This window comes from Chelonia mydas, chromosome 5 (assembly GCF_015237465.2).
Source record: "Chelonia mydas isolate rCheMyd1 chromosome 5, rCheMyd1.pri.v2, whole genome shotgun sequence".
NCBI lineage: Eukaryota > Metazoa > Chordata > Testudines > Cheloniidae > Chelonia > Chelonia mydas.
Genome location: NC_051245.2, coordinates 68,680,616 through 68,703,304, shown reverse-complemented (window position 1 = coordinate 68,703,304; position 22,689 = coordinate 68,680,616). Strand labels below are relative to the sequence as shown.

The 22,689-nt window shown below is 38.4% G+C and overlaps 1 protein-coding gene across 2 annotated transcripts in view; it reads right to left on the bottom strand.

The window, feature by feature from the left end:
• Positions 1-7,149: 7,149 nt before the first annotated feature.
• Positions 7,150-22,689, bottom strand: part of SLC25A46 (solute carrier family 25 member 46) — a 37,042-nt gene continuing 21,502 nt past the window's right edge. The window contains exons 6-9 of one of the 2 annotated variants that reach the window (XR_006290890.1): positions 17,693-17,749; positions 16,404-16,461; positions 7,310-9,776; positions 7,150-7,255 (exon numbers count right to left, since the gene is read on the bottom strand). Coding sequence is in view for 1 of the 2 variants with exons in the window: in XM_007055421.4 (XP_007055483.2) it covers positions 9,198-9,776; positions 16,404-16,461; positions 17,693-17,749 (694 nt within the window). In the remaining variant the exon portion in view is untranslated. Of the gene's footprint in view, positions 9,777-16,403; positions 16,462-17,692; positions 17,750-22,689 lie in introns of both variants that reach the window. The other variant, XM_007055421.4, reaches the window with a different exon arrangement.

Sequence of the window (22,689 nt, the reverse complement as noted above, 5' to 3'; positions counted from 1 at the left end):
AGATGTGACTAATGAACAAAAAATGGCTAATACGCATGTGGGATGGAATGAATGAATCAGTGGCTCTTAAATTATGGGACTAGGGTGTAATAACAAATCTTTCCGTAATGATAAGATTGAGTTGCTTTAGGAAAATTAATGGGGGAATATATTTTCAGGGATATGGGCAGTTTATGTTTACGAATCAGATACCAGTAAACAAGTTTCAACCAAGAATCATGGCAGACGAGTACCCATATAGAAGGGGTGAAGTAATCGAAGCCCCAACTATTGTGGATCAAACAATCAATCTGGTTGGAAGGAGCGCAAGTAAAAATAAGTGCACAACATCTGGAGTGTATGCCATATGCCTTCCCTCTATTACAAGTGTGGCAACAACCATGGGGAGATGGGACTATACAAAATAAGAGGTATAGGGGAATATACCATACATAGTATTGGTGCTGGAGCTGGAGTTTTAAACTCACGTGATATTGAGACGTTACAAGGGAAAATGTCAGCTTTGGGTAAGATTTTAGGGGCTATACAGACACATGACAAAATTTTAGTGCATTATCAGAACAAGGAATAAGAAGTGTGGAACTCCAGTTGAAACAAGCCCAAGCCTTGAAAATGTCTCTAAATATAAATCTATTTGGTATGTCTGAGATTGACAATAAAACTATACTAGCTATGCGATGTGTATGGATGCAAATTTATGGGATAAAATCATAGAAAGAATGGTTAATCTGTTAAGTAATGGACAATGGCCTTTTGAATGGTTCAAAGATGCTCATATATGGAATCAACGAATTACAGGATGGAAGAAATATATGGAGTTCAACTGGGATCAAGCAACTCTGAGGGGAGAGTGGAAAGGCAGAATGCTGTTACATAACACAGGAAGCAAAGAAAAGCAGCAATGGCCTGGGTGTTGCTAAACACTATTAATGGAGAATTATGGCAAATAGAAATAAGTGGGACACAGTTGATTCAAGAAGAAGGGGATTATAAATTAGTAGAATTAATGAAACATTGTGAAGAGTGGGGACGAAGCAAATGGGTGTGCCCACATCTAACTTGGTCCCTAGAGGGATGTCATTTGAACCATTTAAGCGGACAATGTACCATGCAATATTTAACCTCTAATGGCACAAGTGTGTTTGATTTAGGCAATGGGTGTATTTGTGTGGTAACTACCGAAAAACATGTATTTTGGGGAAGTCTGACAGAAAAAGCCCAATTGAGTCATGTAAATGTAATGTAACAGAGGTAATTATTAATGGAATTATTTACCAAGGTCCTCTATTTTTAAAAAAGGAAATTATTTGGGAACCAAAAGATGTGGACTGGTCCTTTGATTTGGGGATACATTGGGAACAAGGGAAAAAATTGATTGATGAAAGCAAAAGTATCAGGCAACATGCAAAAGATGTATCTGTGTGCTCAGTTGGGAAAAATAAACATTTTGATCCACAATGGTCAAATATTAAAATTGGGGAAAGAAGGAGAATTGGCAATTTGTCATTGGTATGATGTTTTTAAAGGATGGCCTCCCAGTGTCACAGCTCTTCTAAATTTAATGCTACATCCTATTGTCATATTATTTGTTTTAATGATTTTGTTAATCTTTATTATGCTATGTTTATACAGCCAAACAAGAAAATGAAAAGAAGTTTTGGAGCCATGATCTACAAAATTGAATTGCTTGGAAAATTATAAAGTGATACATGATTAATACCATTAATTATTGTATCGAGGGGGGAATGTTGGAAGATCTCTCAATATATATTGTGATTCATATATTCATGTAACAGGTTATAGGTCACTGAGGCCTGGTATGAATGACACATGCTTGATATGAATACACGCATTGCAAGTTAGCAACCGAAGCAAGAATTTAAGATCAAGAACTATTTGTACAAAAAAAAAGTTAAAAACAAAAAATGGAAAAATCAGAAAAGGAAACACCACCAGCGGGACTGATAAAATAAGAATTGGAGGAAATGGCCCACCTATGATCATGGCGGCCTGCCTAGGATTATCTCTTTGGAATTGTGTGGGTAGGTCTAGTAAACCAAGGCAAAGAACAGATGACGCAATGGAAAGGACTATAAATGGTTGCCTATGATTTCCGCAAATCGGAGAGTTATTTATTGATCCAGAGTCCTGTGCGGCTATAGACGTGGTTTTCGCCGGCTTCCAGCATCTTATGGTCTTATTCTGATGGAAAGAATTTCGACTGGCCATTGGGACCATTCTGACCTTTGAATGCTAGTATAGTACATTTGGGGTGTGAATGTGGAGTGAGTAAGGTTTGTTTTGTAATCAATAAAGAGCATTTAGAGTATTATATACCAACATTATGTCTGGTATCTACTTGCTCCCCATCCTGTAGGGAGACCTTTGTTGTGGATCTAACAGCTATTGCTTATCACTCTATTATCCTCTAGGTGTTTACAAACGGATTGTTTAGGAATTTGTTCCAGTATCTTTCTAGGTATTAAAGTTAGGCTGACTGGTTTATAAGGGCCCAGGACCTCTATCTTTTAAAAAGAGGAACAAACCTGTTCTCCATAGGCCATCCCAATCTTCATGTTGATACAAGTGGCTAGTAGAAGAGGAAATTGATGTGACTATCATTCAGATTATAGTGGAAAAACTTATCAAAGAGGAAGGTTTGGCAACATTTCCAAAGGTGTCAGATTTTGGATTCATCTAATTTTCTCCAAAAGTTCCAAAATCAAAAATAAAGGAACATCATTCAGTAATTAACTGAAAGACTACCAGTGCTGTGAACTGGAAATAACCCATTTAAAATTACAAATAGATAGCTCTTGACACCAGAAGGGGTACATACTTTAGGCACAGTGATACTTATGTGGCATGGAGATGCTCTTCGCATGCCCATTGATATTTGTACCTGTTATGGTCTTGTTCAGAGATCCATTAATTTTGAAAATAAGACGTTCCATGTAGAAATAAAATACGTTTTCATAAATGTTGACAGACATTCCTCTCTTGATCCAGAGAAACAATTTGAAGAAAGGTTTCAGAGTAACAGCCGTGTTACTCTGTATTTGCAAAAAGAGTACTTGTGGCACCTTAGAGACTAAAGACTGAAGTTTGCTAATAGCAAAGGGCAACATCATACCACTATTTTTAAGCAGAACTTCCCTTGTATTAAAGTGGGGAGTTCTACTGTAAAAAGATGACATAATATGGCACAAAGAATAATTAAGTACAGGGAATGTGATTCACCATCTATTTCAGAATAAAACCTAATTCTTACAGAAATTGACTCATGTGAAAGAGTCATTTACGGACCACAAAAGAATCTTGAAAAATTGCATAATTGTTGGAACACATTCCTAATTGCCACTGAGCCTAAAAACTTTGCGCTTACATATACCACAAATTTTCAAAAGTGGCTGTTCCGGATGCTCATCTTCAGACACCTTAATGGGGTCTTATTTTCAGAGGGTTGGTCCTTGGCACTTTCTGAAAAATCAGACCCCTTGGAAGGGTCTCAAGTTGGGCACCTTGAAACACTAGTCACGTCTAAAAAAATACCACAGGCAATATTTTCAATCCATAATTCTGAAGGACTTTACAAATCAAACAGCATATATTTTCACCTAAAAACAAAAACAGACTTTTTAAAATCATGGGATTTAGGTCTTGAATAAGCCCTTGAAGCTAAAATATGAAAATGTAGACTCTGACATGTTAGGGAGATGTCTGAAAAGTGGGTTTTCACAGAATCTATGTCCTGAGTTTTGACAAGAAGATTATTTGACTGCGGAGAATTTGAACCAATCATCTCTTTCAGGGTTTGGTTAGATCTTCTGAAAAATAATGAACACATACTTACATTACCCCCCTCATATGTTTAGATTACTGCAGATGTTCAGAGTCAGCATGATCCAGTGAACTGAGCCTGAAGCAAAGAACCAGGAAGATCCAAGTGTAAGCCTCTTTCTACCAGACACTCATTGTACAGACTTTGGGAAGTCACCTGTAAACAGACACTCCAGCTGGGGAAGGACAAAGTGTCCCAATTTAAGTCCTTTTTCTCAGAGCTTGCTTTCTTGTCAAAAACAAGATTGCAAAACCAGAGCAAATCAATTCTAAATGCTGGGTGTAGCCACCAGAGTCTTTTTCAGCTTCAGCCCACTCAGAGGGCATAGAACACACCTTATGGTAGCCTCCTTTGAACCAGCTTCTCTTTTGTTTTTATAATGCTACCCTGATCAGCCATGTAACCTGCAGGATTATATACCCTCAGACCATTCACTCACCTTGCATTTTGAGTTAAAAATCCACAGATAGTGATGCTATGATGCAGTAGGATACATTTACTATTACACAAATTTAAAAGCAGTTCAGAGATAATTCTTTCACAAACCACACAAAGAATTTGCCTCTCGTATATGACCTATTAATGTATCACTCCTTCCAGTGGAGAATTATCACCCTGCTAGGAGAATGGACTCAATGCTCTTTTATCTTGAATAAGTACTTGCCAACAGCTTTGTTATAGGTGTCTTGTAACATGCACTGTCTATGCTCTCCCTCAGTAACATAATAAAATAACGTTACTAAAGCCAGGTTGTTGGGTTTTTCTATTTAAATTGAACATTTTAATATACTACCGCTTCCTGACATCTTCCTTGAAAAATGAATTTGGCTTGGCTTACACACAAGCCTTGTCAAAAACTAAAATCAGCTAGTAAGATCAACAGGCAGTGAAAAAACTGCATTGAGTTTGTGGGATATGTAGCATGAAGTTGAAGGGATTAGTGTTGAACTGTTTTATTTAACATCTTCAATAGTGGTTAGGAAAAGATAAAGAGCATATTAAGTTTACTGGCACTACATGGGTGGGTGTCAAGCACCCACTTAATCAGAGGAAAATAGATGCAGACAGGTATCTATAGGTCAGATATACAGGAAGAAAGTCGAACAGATTAAACATGGAAAAATACAAGTGAACATATTCTGGGACGAACACAAAATACAACCAGGAAGATCATCTTTCCATCCACCCTCTCCCCCTTGGAATTCATGCATCTCTCTTGGACTGCTACAGCTCTGTATTTTGATCCCAGGAGATTACTTCCAAAGTTAAACCAACAAAAGCTAAGTAGAAAACATTGCCACCACCACTGTAGGTGCTGGGGTTACTAGAATGCATGGCGTAACATCTGCAAACAACTTTATTAAATATATTTTGACATGTAGAGAGGACCTTTTCAGAACAATGGACGTCCTTCATTATGAACAAAAATGACAAATTAATTTCATTGGCATGTACTCGTCTGGATATTACTCTTGGGAAGTTGGAAAGGGCTCAGAAAAAACCCTACAGTGAGTAAGGGTCTGCAAAACATGCCCTTATATTAAGAGGCTAAAGAAGCACAATGTATTTTGTTTATTGAAGAGAAAGTTAAGAGGTGGCTATCACAGTCTATAGGTACCTACTAGGGAAAAGATTTCTGCTGACAGTGAGCTTTTTAAATTTAGTAAACAAAGGCATACCAAGATCCAATAGTTGAAAACTGAAGCTAGACAATTTCAGACTAAAAGCAAGGTACCTACTGCCAGTGGGAGTTATTGAATTTACCTAAGGATGTGGTGGATTCTGTCACTTGAATTATTTAAGTCAAGATTAGCAAGATTATCTTGCTAAAAGTTATACTTCAGCATAACTAAAAATTATGGGCATTGATACAGAAATAACTTGGTGATAATACTGTATGGCCCACATGCGCAGTTCAACCTAGACGATCATAATGGTCCCTTATTGTCCTTAAAATCCGTGAAAGAATTTCTTCACCAACATCTTGTCAATAACCTCACCCAAAAAGGGGCAGGTTAGAGATAGTATATCTACTATCCTATAGACAACAATTCATTGACATGAGAATCATATACAAAGCCTTTTACACTAATTTTGATTATATTTCCTTGAAATTGGCATTTGTCTTTAAAGTGATTGAAAGGAAAGTGCTGTGAATAACCAGAATTAATAAAATTACAGCATGTGAAAGATCGGAATGATGAGTTTGTAATGGAAAACTGAGAGGAAAATTGGTTGGATTTACCCAACACCCTTCTAATCTCATTTTCTGTTGCAGTTGAAAAGATTGAACAGTTTCTAGATAACCTGAAATGATATCATTGGAGAAGACATCTATAGACATGGTTTTAAACTAATCATGTCTGAAATTTAAGAATTGCTGCCTACTCACAAAAATTAAGATTAGTTTTATGTCTAAAATTGGAGAAACAGGACTAACAAAGCCAAGTAAGCAAATAATCTAATAATTATGATAATTAAAAGCTAAAATGACTTTTCCCACTCAGCCCCGCACATGCTGAATCTGAAATGGCTGGCATGAACACAAATGGTGACTTTAGAGATGCCAGTGAGAAAGGGTTAAGAAGACTTTCTAGGGGTAAAACAGTTTACAGAAATACACGTGGAGACCTAACATTTCCACCCTAAATGAGGAAAAGATGACAAAGTAAATGTGAAGTATTCTGAGAGCAAGTTAACTTCCACATTACAAGGCAATCGCTGTATAGTTTACAATGCTCTTTGAAATCAATGTGCCACAGAGAATTACAACAGCTGCGGATTTGGCTCAATGGCAAGAATTGTGGGTCTGTGTGCAAGTCACTCGAAGTTGGCAATGAAGGCAAAAATGAGAATTTGACACTGGAGTCAGTTCTAAACTATGCATATATTTTGTGAGGGGAAGGTAACCTGTGAGCTCAGACTACTTCATGCTTCCTTTGTTACCTCTCAGTGTGTGACAAAGAACAGACGTGTATATTTTTTGTTAGTTTTACTCCAAGAAAAGTATTCTAACCCTTTCTGAAGGAGACGAGTCATCATTTGTGTTCTTACCAGCTATGCAAATACAATATTGAGGGCTGGTTGGTGAAAATAATTTAAATGTATAATTACCACAATTATTGGATTAATTTACTTCAATACAGCTTTTGGGTACTCAGCACCTTTGAAAGTCAGGATATTTTATTTAGGTACCTAAATATGGATTTGAGACTTTAGTTCTTTATCTTTTAAGATATATTGGCCAGTCTTTGCTGATACGCATTTTAAAAAGATGTAAGCAATTCACAAAGAATGGAATGTTTGAGCAGTGTTGATGTCTTGAGTTTTATTGAGATTTCTCAATTTATAGAATACTTTTAAAAAAGGAACCTTGAAATGTTAAAGCACTTTAAAAAGACATTTTTTATATATATGTCTTTTTATATTATTTTTTATATCCACACACACACACACACACACACACACGGAAAGCCTACAAGACAGTGCTCTGACTTATGTACTACATTTTAGGTATCTCTTTGATAAATTATTTTTTCAAAATAGTTACACTGCATTTCTATTTTATCTGATTGCTCCCATTTTACACACTAAACTTGCAGAAAAACAATATTCAGAATAAAGTCTCAGGTCCCAAGTTTACTATACTTTCCATTTTAACACTTATGTGCTTAAAATACATGGAAATAAGTTTAATTGTAAACAAAGCCAAATTATTTTCAAAATATGTCAATTCATAAGTCATTGCAGTTGAGTCAAAGCTGTTCATAGTTTTGCCATGACTACTTTCCATAAATAAAAACTACTGTACATTTTAAGATTGATCAATTAAATACACATCAATTTACCATATTCACACAGATATACAAAGACATCTACCACAAAAGTTAATTTATAAGAAAGGCAACAACCTTTCATATTGTTTAAAAGTGATTTTCTTTTAACATGCTCATCTGGTTTACTTGTTAAAACATCTCTTTTTAAACATCTCCATGAAATCTATTTTGGAAACCAAGCAGCAAATTAACAATTCAGAACGATCAAAACTTTTTCAAGACTGAAAATCTTGATTTAGACATTGGGGGAAGGGAGGAAGAAAAATAAATTTCAGTAGTCATCAAACATTACATATTAATTGTGAATATTGAATATTGCCCATCAAACATTTAATCCACCAAACACATTTTTAAGCAAGGACTTTAGTGCAAAATCATAAGTGGAGGCTGTCTTAAGTAGACTGCTGCTCTACGGAAGACAAAGGACCCTGAAGACCAAATCATTATGTTTGCATCTCTCTCCCGGGATTGTAATCTAACAGAAGAGTAACTATAGAAAATAAAGACCAGTTAATCTTTTTATGCTTTCAGAGTATTATTTGAACATGGGTATTAAATCACATCTCATGATTATTCTTTTATGCAAAAATACCTTAGAAAACAAATATCTCAGATTGTGGTTATGGTTGGAAATCTGACTTTAAAAATGGCATATATGAAAAAAGTCAGCTAATTATATACATATTTATTTGATTCAAGCCATACATTTTAGCTACTATTTACCTGGTAACACTCATAGAACTGTAGAAGAGAGCTAACTAGTGTATTCTAGTTCACCTTGCACACACCAAGATGACAAATTTCTTATTACAAAATAATTTGCTATGGGTGATGTACAAAGCATAAAACATTTAATTTATTTTTTCTGCTAGATGTATGTTGCAGCAGTGAAAGTCTTGTTTGCATCTGTAAACTGAGAAAACAATGTGGAGAAAAAATATGGAAGAACAAGATTTTTTAGTTATCATTCTGACCTAACCACATTAACAGTAAAGGTTAAAACAAGTTTTTGAAAGACCATTAAATCTTCAGATATTTTGTATACAAGTTCTGAATCCAAACCCCTTTATTTATCAGAAGAAATTCATTGCCAAAGATGGTAACGACTATTTGTCCTTTAGTCATATAGTATATGTGAACAGTGCCATTGGAAATGCCATTTTCCATGTCAGTCTACAAGTAGACGCAAAGGTTATCTATATGGAAATTATATGAATCATATGCATCCTCTATATGAATTTGCCCATTTTAAATTATGATTCTCTTCCACATAATATTTCACATTTCAAGATATTCAAATTCTAGCAATAATCCTTGTTTTAATTTTATGGAATAGTTCTTAAAAAAGGACATTTTGGAATTCAAGTTCCAGTTTTTAAATGAACACTTCAGATTGCAAAAAGAGAAACCACTACTACAGATTCTCATCTTTTAGATTTCATTTTCCTATCCATCTCTTTTTACCATAATTAAGTGACCAGATCATGTCCCCGATGCTAATCAATATATGAATGTACCTTTTAAGCAACATTTTGAAGCAGTGTGGAGTAAATAATTTTAGTGAGCTGTAAAACAGCCACATGCAGTGTATACTGTACAACAACAGCTCCAAACCCTTTATAAAAACCCAGCATTCCTTCTTCCCGCTTTATAGTATTGATGCAGTCTCTCATTCCCTCATACTGAGTATTGATTGGAAGTACTTCATAGCCAAGATCTGTATTGTCAATTATTGTGCGTGTTCCCTGAATATGAAGGCGGTGTAAAACTGTCTCCAGTGGGTAAATCATGACATCAGCACAAAGGCTGGCAGCAAAGCTAGCTATAAGTTCTGGAAAATAAGCATCCAACATACTCTGCACAGAATTGGAACCCTCTGTAGGAAGGCTCTGGGAATTCTCCCTTTTTATGACAAGCAGAACAAACTTCTGGATGATGGAACTGATGATGTAATGAAGAACTCCATGTAGAACAGTGGGAAAGGTCAAGGCCATAAGGGGGAGGAGCCGTTTGCTATGGGGCACTCCCATGCCAATCACTCTGCCAATCCCTTCTTTCACACAATCCAAAATACCAGGATTATCTCGAATGATTTCACTCTACAACCAAATGAAATAGTTACAATTAATATCTGCCTGGCTTGTTTGGGAAATAGCATAGACACAGACAGTAATCAAAGCAGTATTTTTTCACCTTTCAAGGACAGTTAAATATAAATATAGGAATCATACTGGACCAAAGGTCCATCTAGCCCGGTATGCTGTCTTCCGACAGTGGCCAAGGCCAGGTGCCCCAGAGGGAATGCACAGAACAGGTAATCATCAAGTGATCCATTCCCCATCGTCCATTCCAAGCTTCTGACAAACAGAGGCTAGGGACACCATCCCTGCCCATTCTGGCTAATAGGTATTGAGGGACCTATCCTCCATGAACTTGAGTAGTTCTTTTTTGAACCCTGTTATAGTCTGGGCCTTCACAAAATTCTCTGGCAAAGAGTTCCACAGACTGACTGTGTGCTGTGTGAAGAAATACCTCCTTTTGCTTGTTTTAAACCTGCCGCCTATTAATTTCATTTGGTGATACATAGTTCTTGTGTTATGAGGAGGAGTGAATAACATTTCCTTATTTACTTTCTCCACACAAGTCATGATTTTATAGACTTCTATCATATCCCCCCCTTAGTCGTCTCTTTTCCAAGCTGACAAATTCCAGTTTTACTACTCTCTCCTCATACGGCAGCCATTCTGTTTGCTTTTTTGACTGCTGCTGCACATTGAGTGGATTGGATACTTGCATATACATAATGATACCACAACAGTGATTTACTGAATTGGATCAAATCTGCATATTACAGAATGTAAACTCATTTTTAAGTAAAAAAATCCTACAAAAATATCAATTTACAATTACCTGTTTTGTTTCTAAGTACTTTAACCCATCAAAACTAAGAGTATGTACAGTAGTCAGTGTATTCAGAAAGGGTGTTATTTCATAGCACAGAATCCTGGAAACATTTAACTACATGAAAACAAGGATATTCTATTAAAAAACTTGAAGGACAAATCCAATTTATTTGGAATTTCTTTACTTTTAAGATTAAAATGTGCGTCTTTACTATATCATCTATTTTTTATTTGTATGAGTTAAAAATGAAGAGCAAATCCAGACATAATTTTAACTGCAAAAATTCAGATAAGTGAGTCTAAAGATTCAGGAGAGGTTATGGTAAGTGTAACAGACTCATAATTGTGTATGTGGTGTCTTTCATTCAATTCTTGATGCCTAAAATAGTGCTCTCTTTACCCATGCTGCCATCCATAAAAACCGCAAGGGTCATTTTAAGTTATTATTTTCATATTTATTTATTCATATTTGTGTCACATCCTATTATATCCCTCGATAGTCCTGATAAGCCAAAAGCACTGGCTCCATTCTGATTACATGTAGTACTTTATACCATACTAAGCCCAATCTTAGAACCTTCATAACCTTTTTTGTAAATCTCATTACACTGCCTACCCACCAGAAAATTAAAAACAAAGGGGAGGCTGAATGTGCGAGTATACCTGTACACCAGAATACATTTAGGGTAATTTGTCAAATACAGTCTACCAACCTTGATGTGTTGTATTTAGCTTTAAATTTACTATAATATAGGTTTTTAAAATTAAATGATTTTCATGGATCTTTTATATAAGATCTTTCAATAAACAGCACCACACAGATTTTGGTACATTTTTTCTTTTATCTTCCCATCCTTCTCAAATGTAAAATAATGTTATCTTGCTGTACATAATCACGGAGGTTTTTTAAAATCATCTTTTGGTATATTGAGTTTCTTCCTCCAAACATACACTTTGTATGCATAATAGTGACAAATAATCCAAGGTATGCATGGTTTTACTCTAGCAACATTTTGAAAACTTTGAAACATTTAAGATTAGCTTAAGGGATAATTTAATTGCAAAAAACAATGCTAACATATAAAATAGACTTTTATAAAGCCTTATATGTTGCCTATGAGTCAGACTCTCTCATAGTGCTTCACAGCTATGCTAAGAAGAGAAAAAAAACCAACTTGTAGAATTATCAGAGAAAATAAGAATTAAGTAAGAAAAATATTTTTAGCGATCTACTAACCACAAGTACCAGACGCTTGAGCTAGCAAAATATGATGTACCCACCGAAAAGACATAAGGAAATAACAGATGTTTGATTAGGGAGTTGGGAATTTATAAAATATAAGGAAAATACTAAAAATAAGATATATCTCTCTATGAAAAAGGAAGTAATGAGAATGAAACTGTAAATAATTCTAGTATAAGTGTATCAGCTTTTAAGCAAATAATGTAACCAGACAACATACAAATCAAACTGGCATGGGCTGCAGGAGTGGTTCTATAGATCTGGGTAAAGAATATATTTGTTATGAACGAACAATTGCTTAATAACCTCACTCAAGATGAATTATCGGAGTTTCATTACTGAGTAAATTCAAACCTGTGAAAATATAATTATTAGTAACACCGAATTAACAAATTTAGAAGTTTGCATTTAAAACAGATGATTGGTTTACAGACCGTTGTGATCTAGCTAATCTAGACGAGGTAATATTTAAAATACATGAAAAAACTTGTATGACTCAATATGGCATTATACCTGCTTTTTGTACTCTCTTTTCTGAAAATTTGCAAAAATTAAAATGTTAAAAATTTTAAATTGAGTATTTTCTGCAGGAGGTAGATGTAGTATGTAAGCAAGCACTGCCTAGTAGTTCTGATACTAAATTTAAAACATCATAGAACACACATGCACAATTCATTAGAATTTTATGTTTTGAAAAGTGCAAATACCATTTTTTCCTTTATTTGTAAAGCAAGGAAAACAGGATACTAAAATGAAAAGTATCTGCTATAATAGCAAGATAAGCACAATGGAGACATCTAGGGTAAATAAACTACAAAGGTAAATTTCAAGTTATCAGCAAAGGCTTTGTTTTAACAAACAGTTGAAATAGCTTCCTTTTAATCTTTTACAATGGAAATTTTACATTTCTTAAAAGGAATATTAGACACTTCATCTAAAAAGAATCAAAACATTGTTCATTTTTAAGGCTACGATTTAGTCACAGAGGTCGTGGAAGTCACGGAAGCCACCATGCAGCTTCCCTGCTGCAGACAGTGTGGGCACCCACAGATCCCCATTTTGTCACAGATATTTTTAGTAAAAGTCAGAGACAGGTCACAGCTTCCGTGACTTTCTCTTTATTGCCCGTTACCTGTCCCTGACTTTTACTAAAAATACCTGTGACAAAATCTTAGCCTTCGTTTCGTCATACAAAATTGACTCTAGTGCTTCAAAACTACAAATTTAATTTTATATGTCAAGTGTGCCACCATGTGGTTTAAAATGGAAAAGACCAAAAAGTGTTAAGATGACAACAAATTTCTCCAATTCAGGTTATCCATCTTTAAGACATGCAAGTACAGCCATTTTATGTGCAGAACTATAGTGAAGATAACATGCGAGCAGCATGATTCTTGCAAGAATGCTTTCTGTGTAAAAAACAAATACTCAAAAAATAGTATTAAAAGTTATCAATAGCAAGATATAGAACCTTAAACACTCAACAATTCTCAGCTGCCACTAATATACCTCTTCTAAAGAGCCATACCAAAGGGGAGCTCATGTTAATGGCTTTTGTCAGGACACACCCCAACTCTTCTTGATTCAGAGTAAAAACCTGAAAAGTTCATTATTGTTTCAGTGTTACTACTCATAGGAAAACTAGCTTACATTAATGTTTTTAGTAACAAGGGCAAAAATTTTACATATTGTGTGTTAAGGGACTATGCTCTGAAATACTCAGATACACATAGTTAAGTAGGCTGAGTATCATCAATAAACTTGCAGATAGACACTTGATCCCAACTCCTGACAAAAATCTCACTGAAATAAACTAAAGGCAATTCATATCAGAGGATTAATTATCCTTTAAAAGTACAATAATACACAATGTGCCTACAATGCTCACAGTTAATGATGTGCAAGTTTCACCCTTCCTTGTGACGCTCACTGAAAAAAACCCACCTCTGAATGACAAGAGTTTTAATGATGAAAGGCGCCGGTATGGACAGAGCTCTCTCCTGGTGATAAAGAGTAGCTACATTGTGCACCTTACAACGGCGCAGCTGTTGCGTCACAGCCGCACCATTGTAAGGTAAGCTGTGTAGACATAGCCCAAGATAGGGTTCATATGTGACACAGACATATCCCACACTGTCACAGTACTGTCTTTGGAATCCATCAATGCCAGTCCCAAATTAACCAGAGGAACTAAAAGCATGAGTATTCCACGAGGAACTGACATCACTCTTCCACAACGTTCTCTAGCTCAAGGGGAGAAAACCAAGAGCTGGGAGTTAAAACTACTTCTCTTATGTGGCAGAGCATCAATGGCTCTTGTGCAAAGGAATCTCTGAGATGCCTGTCCATCTTAAACATATGTAAAAATATATGGAAGTATTAACTATAGGTGTCTTTATAATGCAAACCATAGTTAAGATTAGGTTCTAATTTACAATCTAATCTCCCTTTTGCTGTTGCTCATAACTATAAAAATTGTTTAGACTGAAATTTCTATGTCTGATTTTAAAGCTTAGACATGAACTTAAGTTGAGAAAAATTCCAGCAGCCATATAAATTATGAAAGCATAAAAAATTTCTCTAAATTCTGATAATAAATTTTGTGCTTCACATTTTAAACTAAAAACTTCACATGTGGCTGGTTACATAGATCTTCCTGTGATTTATATTTCGAACCAAGTTTAAAGAAAATTGTTATAAAGATTATCAAATGTTGCCAAACTGTGGCTTTGGTGAACTGAAAGTAGGGCAGAGTTTCAAAGATGATTACCTTCCACTCCAAACTGTTTTGCCACCAGTCCCCAGGATTTCAGTTTTGGAAAGCAGAGAAAGCAATAGCATTCCAGGTGAACATAAATGCTACGATGTGGCCGCAGGAGGAGGAGCTGTCTTGGAAATAATCATTTCCTACTACGCCTTTATGTGCTTTAGAGAGAATCATTTATGCCTTGATATATACCAAGGGACCAAGCCAGTGCACAAGAACTTGCAGCCAGGTATTGTATGCTTGCAATCGGCTGCCCTGCTCCTAAGACAGTAGCAGCATTTGGCACTAGCTAAAGCTTTCAAATGGTCTTCAAGGACAGATCTAAGTAAAACACATTACAATAGTCCAGACTGGGAGTGACAGAGACATGAATAACTATGGTGAAGTTCATATCTGAAAGGAACAACTAGAGGCTAGCTGAAGATATTCCTGAGTCACTGCTGTCATCTGGGAGTCCAAGAGCACCAATGGATCTAGAAAGGCCAAAACTGAGTCATTGTAAGACTGACTCTGCAAAACACTTTCTCCCTTGGCCTGACTGTTCTAATTTTTTATCTTCATAGTGCACCACGAGGCTCATTCATTTTGGTTGAGGGAAGGTATTTTAAGGGATGTCTGGTGGCTGGGAAAGTGTTTCCTGAGTAATTTAAAATTTGTGAATTGGGTTTGCTGGGCAAATCTTACTTGCATTTCTAATATATTTATTTATTTAAAGTTTACTAGCACCTAGGCCCACCGGAGAGGTATTTTAAGGAACCTGAAGAAAAGGGCCTCCAGGGAGCAGTCCTGGAATTGGGTAAGATAGTAGCCTTGGAGAAGGGTCCTTGGAACTCCCTACACCTCTAGAGGGAAGAGGGTTGGAGAAATAGCCAAAGAGGCTGGAGTTCACATTCTGCATTGAATAAACTAAGATGACCTCAGGAGAGAAGAACCACTTTTTCCCAGGCAGAGAGATGGAGCTGCCCAGCTAAGAGGAGGGGAAAAAGAGAGTGTGTGTTAATTTGTCTTGTGTCAGCCCTGAGAAGGGGGTTTTGTTGCCTGATCCTGGTCTCACCGGGGTCTTCTGGGACTGGGCACTGCAGAGGGAGACTGACCCTTGATGTAGAGTAAAGGTTATTAGCATTTCAAGAAGCACCATTAGTAATTAGCTTGGATTCCTATCTGCTTCTTTGAAACAATAAGTCTCACTTGTTAGAGGGAATTTGTGTGTGTGTGTGTGTGTGTGTGTGTGTGTGTGTGTGTGTGTCTCACTTGTTAGAGGGAATTTGTGTGTGTGTGTGTGTGTGTGTGTGTGTGTGTGTGTGTGTCTCACTTGTTAGAGGGAATTTGTGTGTGTGTGTGTGTGTCTCACTTGTTAGAGGGAATTTGTGTGTGTGTGTGTGTGTCTTTGAAACAATAAGTCTCACTTGTTAGAGGGAATTTGTGTGTGTGTGTGTGTGTAAATACTGGGTTAAAAGGGTAGACTGAGCTCGCAGGTATCTATTAATGGTATATAGGCCAATACCCTACATCTTGGTAAGTACTTGGTCTACTGTGTCAATGAATGAAGCTGAGTGTTTAATTTTTTTTAAATGAAATATATGACTAGTGTTTAGAAAAAGGTAAACGGAGCTAAAAAGGAATACCAAAACTTCAGTAGAACTGTACAGAATAGTCCAGTAGTAATGTAATGTAATAATGTAAATCGTAGTAATGTAAATCAAAATCCACTGAGAAAAAAAGTCAAATACTGAGTTTCTAGATAAATTCTTATTTGTAAACAGAACAGCAGCATATCTTTCTATATGTAATAGACATGTAGATGGTAAATTACCTGCACAGTTTCAACCAGGCTTGCTGAATAAAAAGGCATTGCTACCACATAGGTTAGGCTGCAGGAATTAATAAAAAGGTTAATATTTTGTTTATGAACTGTATTACTAAAATATCAATATTCTCAGACATAGGATACATTGAGTCATTGAAATCTTCGTATTTATACAGTTATGAAGCCATGCCCAAGAGAAACTAGTTATCAGATATTAAACTATAACTGAATTTCTACATTTATTTTAAATAGGTCAAAATAAAGTTCAGTCAGAAGTTCCGCAAGTAATCAAGTTCTTGATAATATAAAATTTTAGCCTTTTGTGGCCAATTCAGAAGTTAACAAGTTGTACAGAAATCAAAATTGAATCACTAGGGCTCTGATCCCTTAAATCAGTGGGGCTCTATGTGGATGAACACAACTGAGCACACCGAACATTTTATTATATAATTAAGGTAATTTGAAATTGTATTTGCTAAGGGCCACAAATAACCATAAGCCATGGATCAGATTAGGAACTTTAAAAAGGAATAATTAAATTCCTACAATGTTCTGTGTGTATTTCTTACGGGTCACCTACACTGCACACAACTTTCAGTGGCATGTATAGTACATACACTATATGCCCCTGTCCCCAACAGTTATACATAACATTGTAGAAGGTGAGGCACTGCTTGTGCAAGTAGAGTAAGGACATGACTGAACCCTGTGGATATGTACCTGGGTATATACCCTACTCACCCAAGCAATGCCTCCCTGTCCTGCTGCCTCCACCACAGTGAAAGACTCTGGCAGCAGGGACAAGCTCCAGCAGCTCCCCACACCAGAGCTTTTCATTGACACACAGCAATACACAGCAGTGTGGATGCCGACTGCTTTTTAATATTGCGTGTAGCTACATGTACCCTACATGCCACTGCCAGTGGCGTGCAGTGAAGATGTAGCCTTACACAGCTTATCTGGGACCATCCACACACAATCTGAATTTCTCATTTGCAGCTAAGAGCACCTTTTGAAAATCCACAAAACTATCATCATCATCCTGGCAAATCTCAAAGCCTCCTTGCAGACTGAATGCCACCTGGATTGATCTCTATCTAGGTCCTTAAGGTAGTTGGCTGAATAGTCAGTTTATGTACGTCATTGGTGATCTTATTACACTACTGAAACTTTTGGCAACCACATGCTTGCTGGCTCTGTAGTGGCATTCTTTGGTCTTCTATCCTAAGAACATATGTTTATATATACATCTTATCATAAGAGTACTATCAGTTTTTAGCAAGAGCCACACTTACCTTTTCAGTAGAAGGTGTCCTCCTATTTGTCTGAGGCTCCATTTATGTGAAAGTTCCCTAAAAGTTAAAGCAGAATTTACCTGTAAAATCCAAAGACAGAAAACCCCAAGCATTTATTTCACCACTCTAACAGAACTTTAAAACATCAGTTTGATAATTAGGGTCTACACAAGTCCTCCACTACAGCTAATGGAAAGATCATGCTTAGCTTGTATAAATTATATTTTTTAAATTAGATATTTTGATTGGTTAGGACTGCCGGATATTCTAAGAGGAAAATAAGTGATGTGTATTTATCTGTTTGTAGCTCAATATGTACTAAATTGTTACACAATCATTACTGTATGGAAAATTGCAACATTCTGAAGCAAATTTGGTTTTGTTTCTCTATTCCTACGTGAACAGTGATTTTTAGACACCAATCTTCCTTTACTACTCTAGAATTACTGAAAATTGGCTAGCTACATTTGAAATGCTTGTTCTATTTCTTGAGGTTACATTTGTCTAGTTTTCATTCTTCTCCTAGAATGCTATTATATTCTCATACTTTACTAGCTCTGAAGTGCTAATTGACTTGAGACATTTCAACTATCTAACAGACAAAGTCTCAGGCCTGCAGCTGTGTAGTAATTCCGCAAACGCTAAGAAACACAAATTATTCAGATTTGGACCTGTTTTAACTATTTCCTGCTTTTTCATGCAAAACCTGAATTAACCTCTAAAAGTAGTATATTCTAAATGCATACTTCAAAACATGGTTAGTTAATATCAACTATCAAAGATCTATCTTGCTTTAAGATTAAACTCGATAAGTTTATGGAGGAGATGGTATGATGGGATAACATGGCTTTGGTAATTAAATATTCATGGTAAATAGGCCCAATGGCCTGTGATGGGTTTTAGATGGGGTAAGATCCAAGTTACCTGGGAAAGAATTTTCTGTAGTATCTGGCTGATGAATCTTGCCCATATGCTCAGGGTTTAGCTGATCGCCATATTTGGGGTCGGGAAGGAATTTTCCTCCAGGGCAGATTGGAAGGCCCTGGAGGTTTTTCGCCTTCCTCTGTAGCATGGGGCACGGATCACTTGCTGGAGGATTCTCTGCTCCTTGAGGTCTTTAAACTACAATTTGAGGACTTCAATAGCACAGATATAGGTGTGAGGTTTTTTTGTGGGAGTGGTGGGTGAAATTCAGTGACCTGCATTGTGCAGGAGGTCAGACTAGATGATCATAATGGTCCCTTCTGACCTAAATATCTATGAATCTATGAAACTACAGTCTATTAAACTGATAATATATCACAACATTAATTAGGGATGGCACCAGACAGCAGTAAATTTGCTAATCAATCTCAAAATTACTTAAGGTTAAAGAGGTTCCAATTTGATATGTCAGACATACTGGACTGTCAATTTGTATTTTTTCTGCTGGAAAATAATAGACTTTAAATTACATTCAGCTTCATTCTTGTCAAAGAATCACACTCAGCAGCATGACAGCAACTCTACTCTAAGATACTAGACCATGTTACTGTACTGAGCACGCTACTATATGGAGCAGAGATTTGGCTGACAAGAGTGGCTAACAACGAGAGTGGAAACTGCCCATTACCAGAAGTCTGAGGAAGATTCTACACATTCTGTGGAAAGATAAAACAATAAATGCACAAGCAAGCAAGCCAACGGAGCAGGACATGCTAGGAAATATCAAAGAAAGACTACTCAGGTGGTTGGGACATGTATACCAGATGGGAGACATGCTAAGCAACCACTGAACTGGGAACCTGAAAGAGGAAAGAGAAAGCAAGGAACGCCAAGGAAATAACTGGCAGAAGACAGTAACAGAAGATATAGAATGCATTGGCATCACCTGGGAAGAGGTGAGCAACTGTAAAGAATGGGCGACCTGGACTGTCCAATGTGTCAGCTGCACGCCACTGTGCATGTGCAGAATTCATGTGTCCTACAGATAGAGCTGTCCCTTGGGTAGGGTGAATCGGGGTGACTGCCCCAGATCCCGTATTTTGGGGGGGGCCCCCGTGCTTTGAAAAAAAATCGGGACTGTCCCAATATTTAGCCCTCTGTCCCGTGTCCCGAATGATGTATGATCGGAACGCCATTTGTCCGGATATTCAGGTGAGGAGGCGGGCAGGGAGGTGAGGTGGGAGGGTGAGCAGGGTGAGGAGGTGAACGGGGAGGTGGGTGAGGAGGAGGGTGGACTGGCGGAAGGGGGGGTACACCAGGTGGAAGGTGAGGAGACTAGTGGGGAGGTGAGCAGTGGGCAGATGGCGAGAAGGAGAGCAGTGGGCAGACAGGCTGGGGTCATGGTGGTGGTGAGGAAGCGAGAGGCGGCCAAGATGGATGGATGGTGAGGAGACTAGCACAGAGGCTGATTTGTCTCGGGCCCTGCACCCCCCTAGGGATGGCACTGCCTGCAGATTTTATTTTTCTCTGCAGAAAATACATTCTGCTGGAAAGGCTCTGCAGTTACAGCTTTTGCTCACCAGGGGCTGCTATGGTGTCAGAACAGAGGCAGCAGGCTCACCGCTCACTGGCCCTAGAAGTCAGCAGCCGATAGGGAGAGAGCAGAGGCTGTGTTCCTCACAGCACCCTGCCTGTGGGGCCAGGGGAGGAGGCATGGGATATGCGTCAGGGCGGGGAAGGACAGACAGAGCAGGGTACGTGGGGCTGCTGGGGGGGGGGGTTTGTCACCTAGATTGGGGTTCAGAAGGGCTAGCAGGTGAGCTGGGGGTGAATGAGAATGGGGGTGCAGGACACCTTGGGATGGGGGAGGGGTGGCGGAGTGTGGGTGCAGGGACACATGGGGATGGGGGTCAGAGGAGCAGGGACACACTGGCGATGGGGGAAGAGTTGCTGAGTTGGGGTGCAGGGTCACATGGGGACGGGGGCAGATGTGCCTGACTGATTGGGAGAGGCTAGGGGTCAGCCAGGGTCTGCATGAGGGAGGCTCCCCAGCTCCCTAACAATCCCCCGCTCCCCAAATATGTTCCATACTTCTCATCCACACCCAACAACCCTTCAGGTTCACTCCCAGGCTCTTCCCACCAATTACTTCCCTCTCCCTCAGCTCCTCCATTATCTCAGATTCTCCCAAGCCTTTGCACTGCTTCTGAGGAGGGCGGTACGTTTCTATGTCGCAGTTTAAATGAATTGCTACTTAAACTTCTGTATTAATATGCCTACTAAGGAATCTGTTTGTCAAAAAAAACATTTCCTAAATCTTTTTTTTTGTCTGTATTGTTACAGACATACCCTGCTGACAGATATTTTGAAATAAAATTACCGAAATAATTGAAACTGGCATGATTACATTGTGTTATTTTGACCCATTTATCTCAATGAGATGCTCTGACCTGAAAGAGAATATATCCAGTGGAGATACACAGAGCCTGAAACAATAGTTCTAAGATGTGTGAACTGCTCCATTATGTTGATTTGCGTTCCTTCCCCACTCTCCACAGTGCTGGAGAGATTCTGATGTTTCTCAAGCATATCCATTCTCAGCAGCATGTTCTTTGTGCATGCTCTGAGCATGTCTACACTTAAAACACTACCTACACAAATGGCAGGGCTTCTCCCATCAGCGCAGGTAATCCATCTCCTTGAGAAATGGTAGCTAGGTCTAGAATTCTACTGTCCAACTAGCACGGTCTACACTGGGGGTTAAGTCAGTATAGCTACACCTCTCAGAGTTGTGGATTTTTCAAACCCTGAAAGATGTGGCAATTCTGATGCAAGTTCCTAGTGTAGACTAAGCCTCGTACTTAGACGCCTGTTCTAAGCTCCTTACTGAGGCTCAGGGATTCCCCATATCCTTGCTCACAACTGAGTGGGAAGAGGATCTCAGAGACCCCCAGAAAGGTGAGTGCCCTATGAATCTGGCTCACATGGGGGAGGAGGGTCAGACCCCATAGAATGCCAGGGCCCCCCAGATCCCAGCACACATACAGGAGGCAGTGAGCAGAGCTCAAATATCCCTAGGTGTGCAGAGATCCCCAGATCACATGAACATAAGAACAGCCATACTGGGTCAGACCAAAGGTCCATCTAGCCCAGTATTCTGTCTTCCAACACTGGTCAATGCCAGGTGCTTCAGAGAGACTGAACAGAATAGGTAATCATCAAGTAATCCATCCCGTTGCTCATTCTCAGCTTCTGGCAAACAGAGGCTAGGGACACAGTTCCTGCCTATCTTGGCTAAAAGCCACTGATGGATCTATCCTCCATGAATTTATCTAGTTCTTTTTTGAACCCTGTTATAGTCTTGTCCTTCACAACATCCTCTGGCAAAGAGTTCCACAGGTTGCCTGTGCATTCTATGAACAAATACTTCCTTCTGTTTGTTTTAAATCTACTGTCTATTAATTTCATTTGGTGACTCATAGTTCTTGTGTTTTGAGAAGGAGTAAATAACACTTCCTTATTTACTTTCTCCACACCAGTCATGATTTTACAGAAGGGGTTAGGACTTGGAGTTCAGACACCACTAGAAAGGCAAGCACCCTCCAGAACCTGGCTCGAGGGTGGGCAGGGAAGGTGTCACACTCCCGAAGACTGGCAGGGCCCTATATCCTGACACATATATGGGGGCAGGAATGCAGCTCTGACACCACAAGTGGCAGGGACCCCCAAATTCAAACTCACAAAGGTGGGTAGAGAGAGGAGCTCAGATCCCCCAGAAAACAACCCCCCCCTCAGGGAACCTGGCTCACATGAGGGGGGGCAGGCAAGAAGGGTCACACCCGTGTAGATCAGCTAGGACTCTGGATCATGGAACAAACAAGGAATGGGAATGTGCAGCTGACAGGTGCTCCTGCCCCTATTCTTCCCCCCTCCACCCCGACACTCATCCCCTCGTCCCCCTTCCCAGTTTCCCGCCCCTCTCACTTGCCCTAGTCCGGATCCCCTCCCCATCACATGATCTCCCAACCCTTTTCAAAAGCCATAGATTTTAAATCCAGACAGCTTGTATCCAA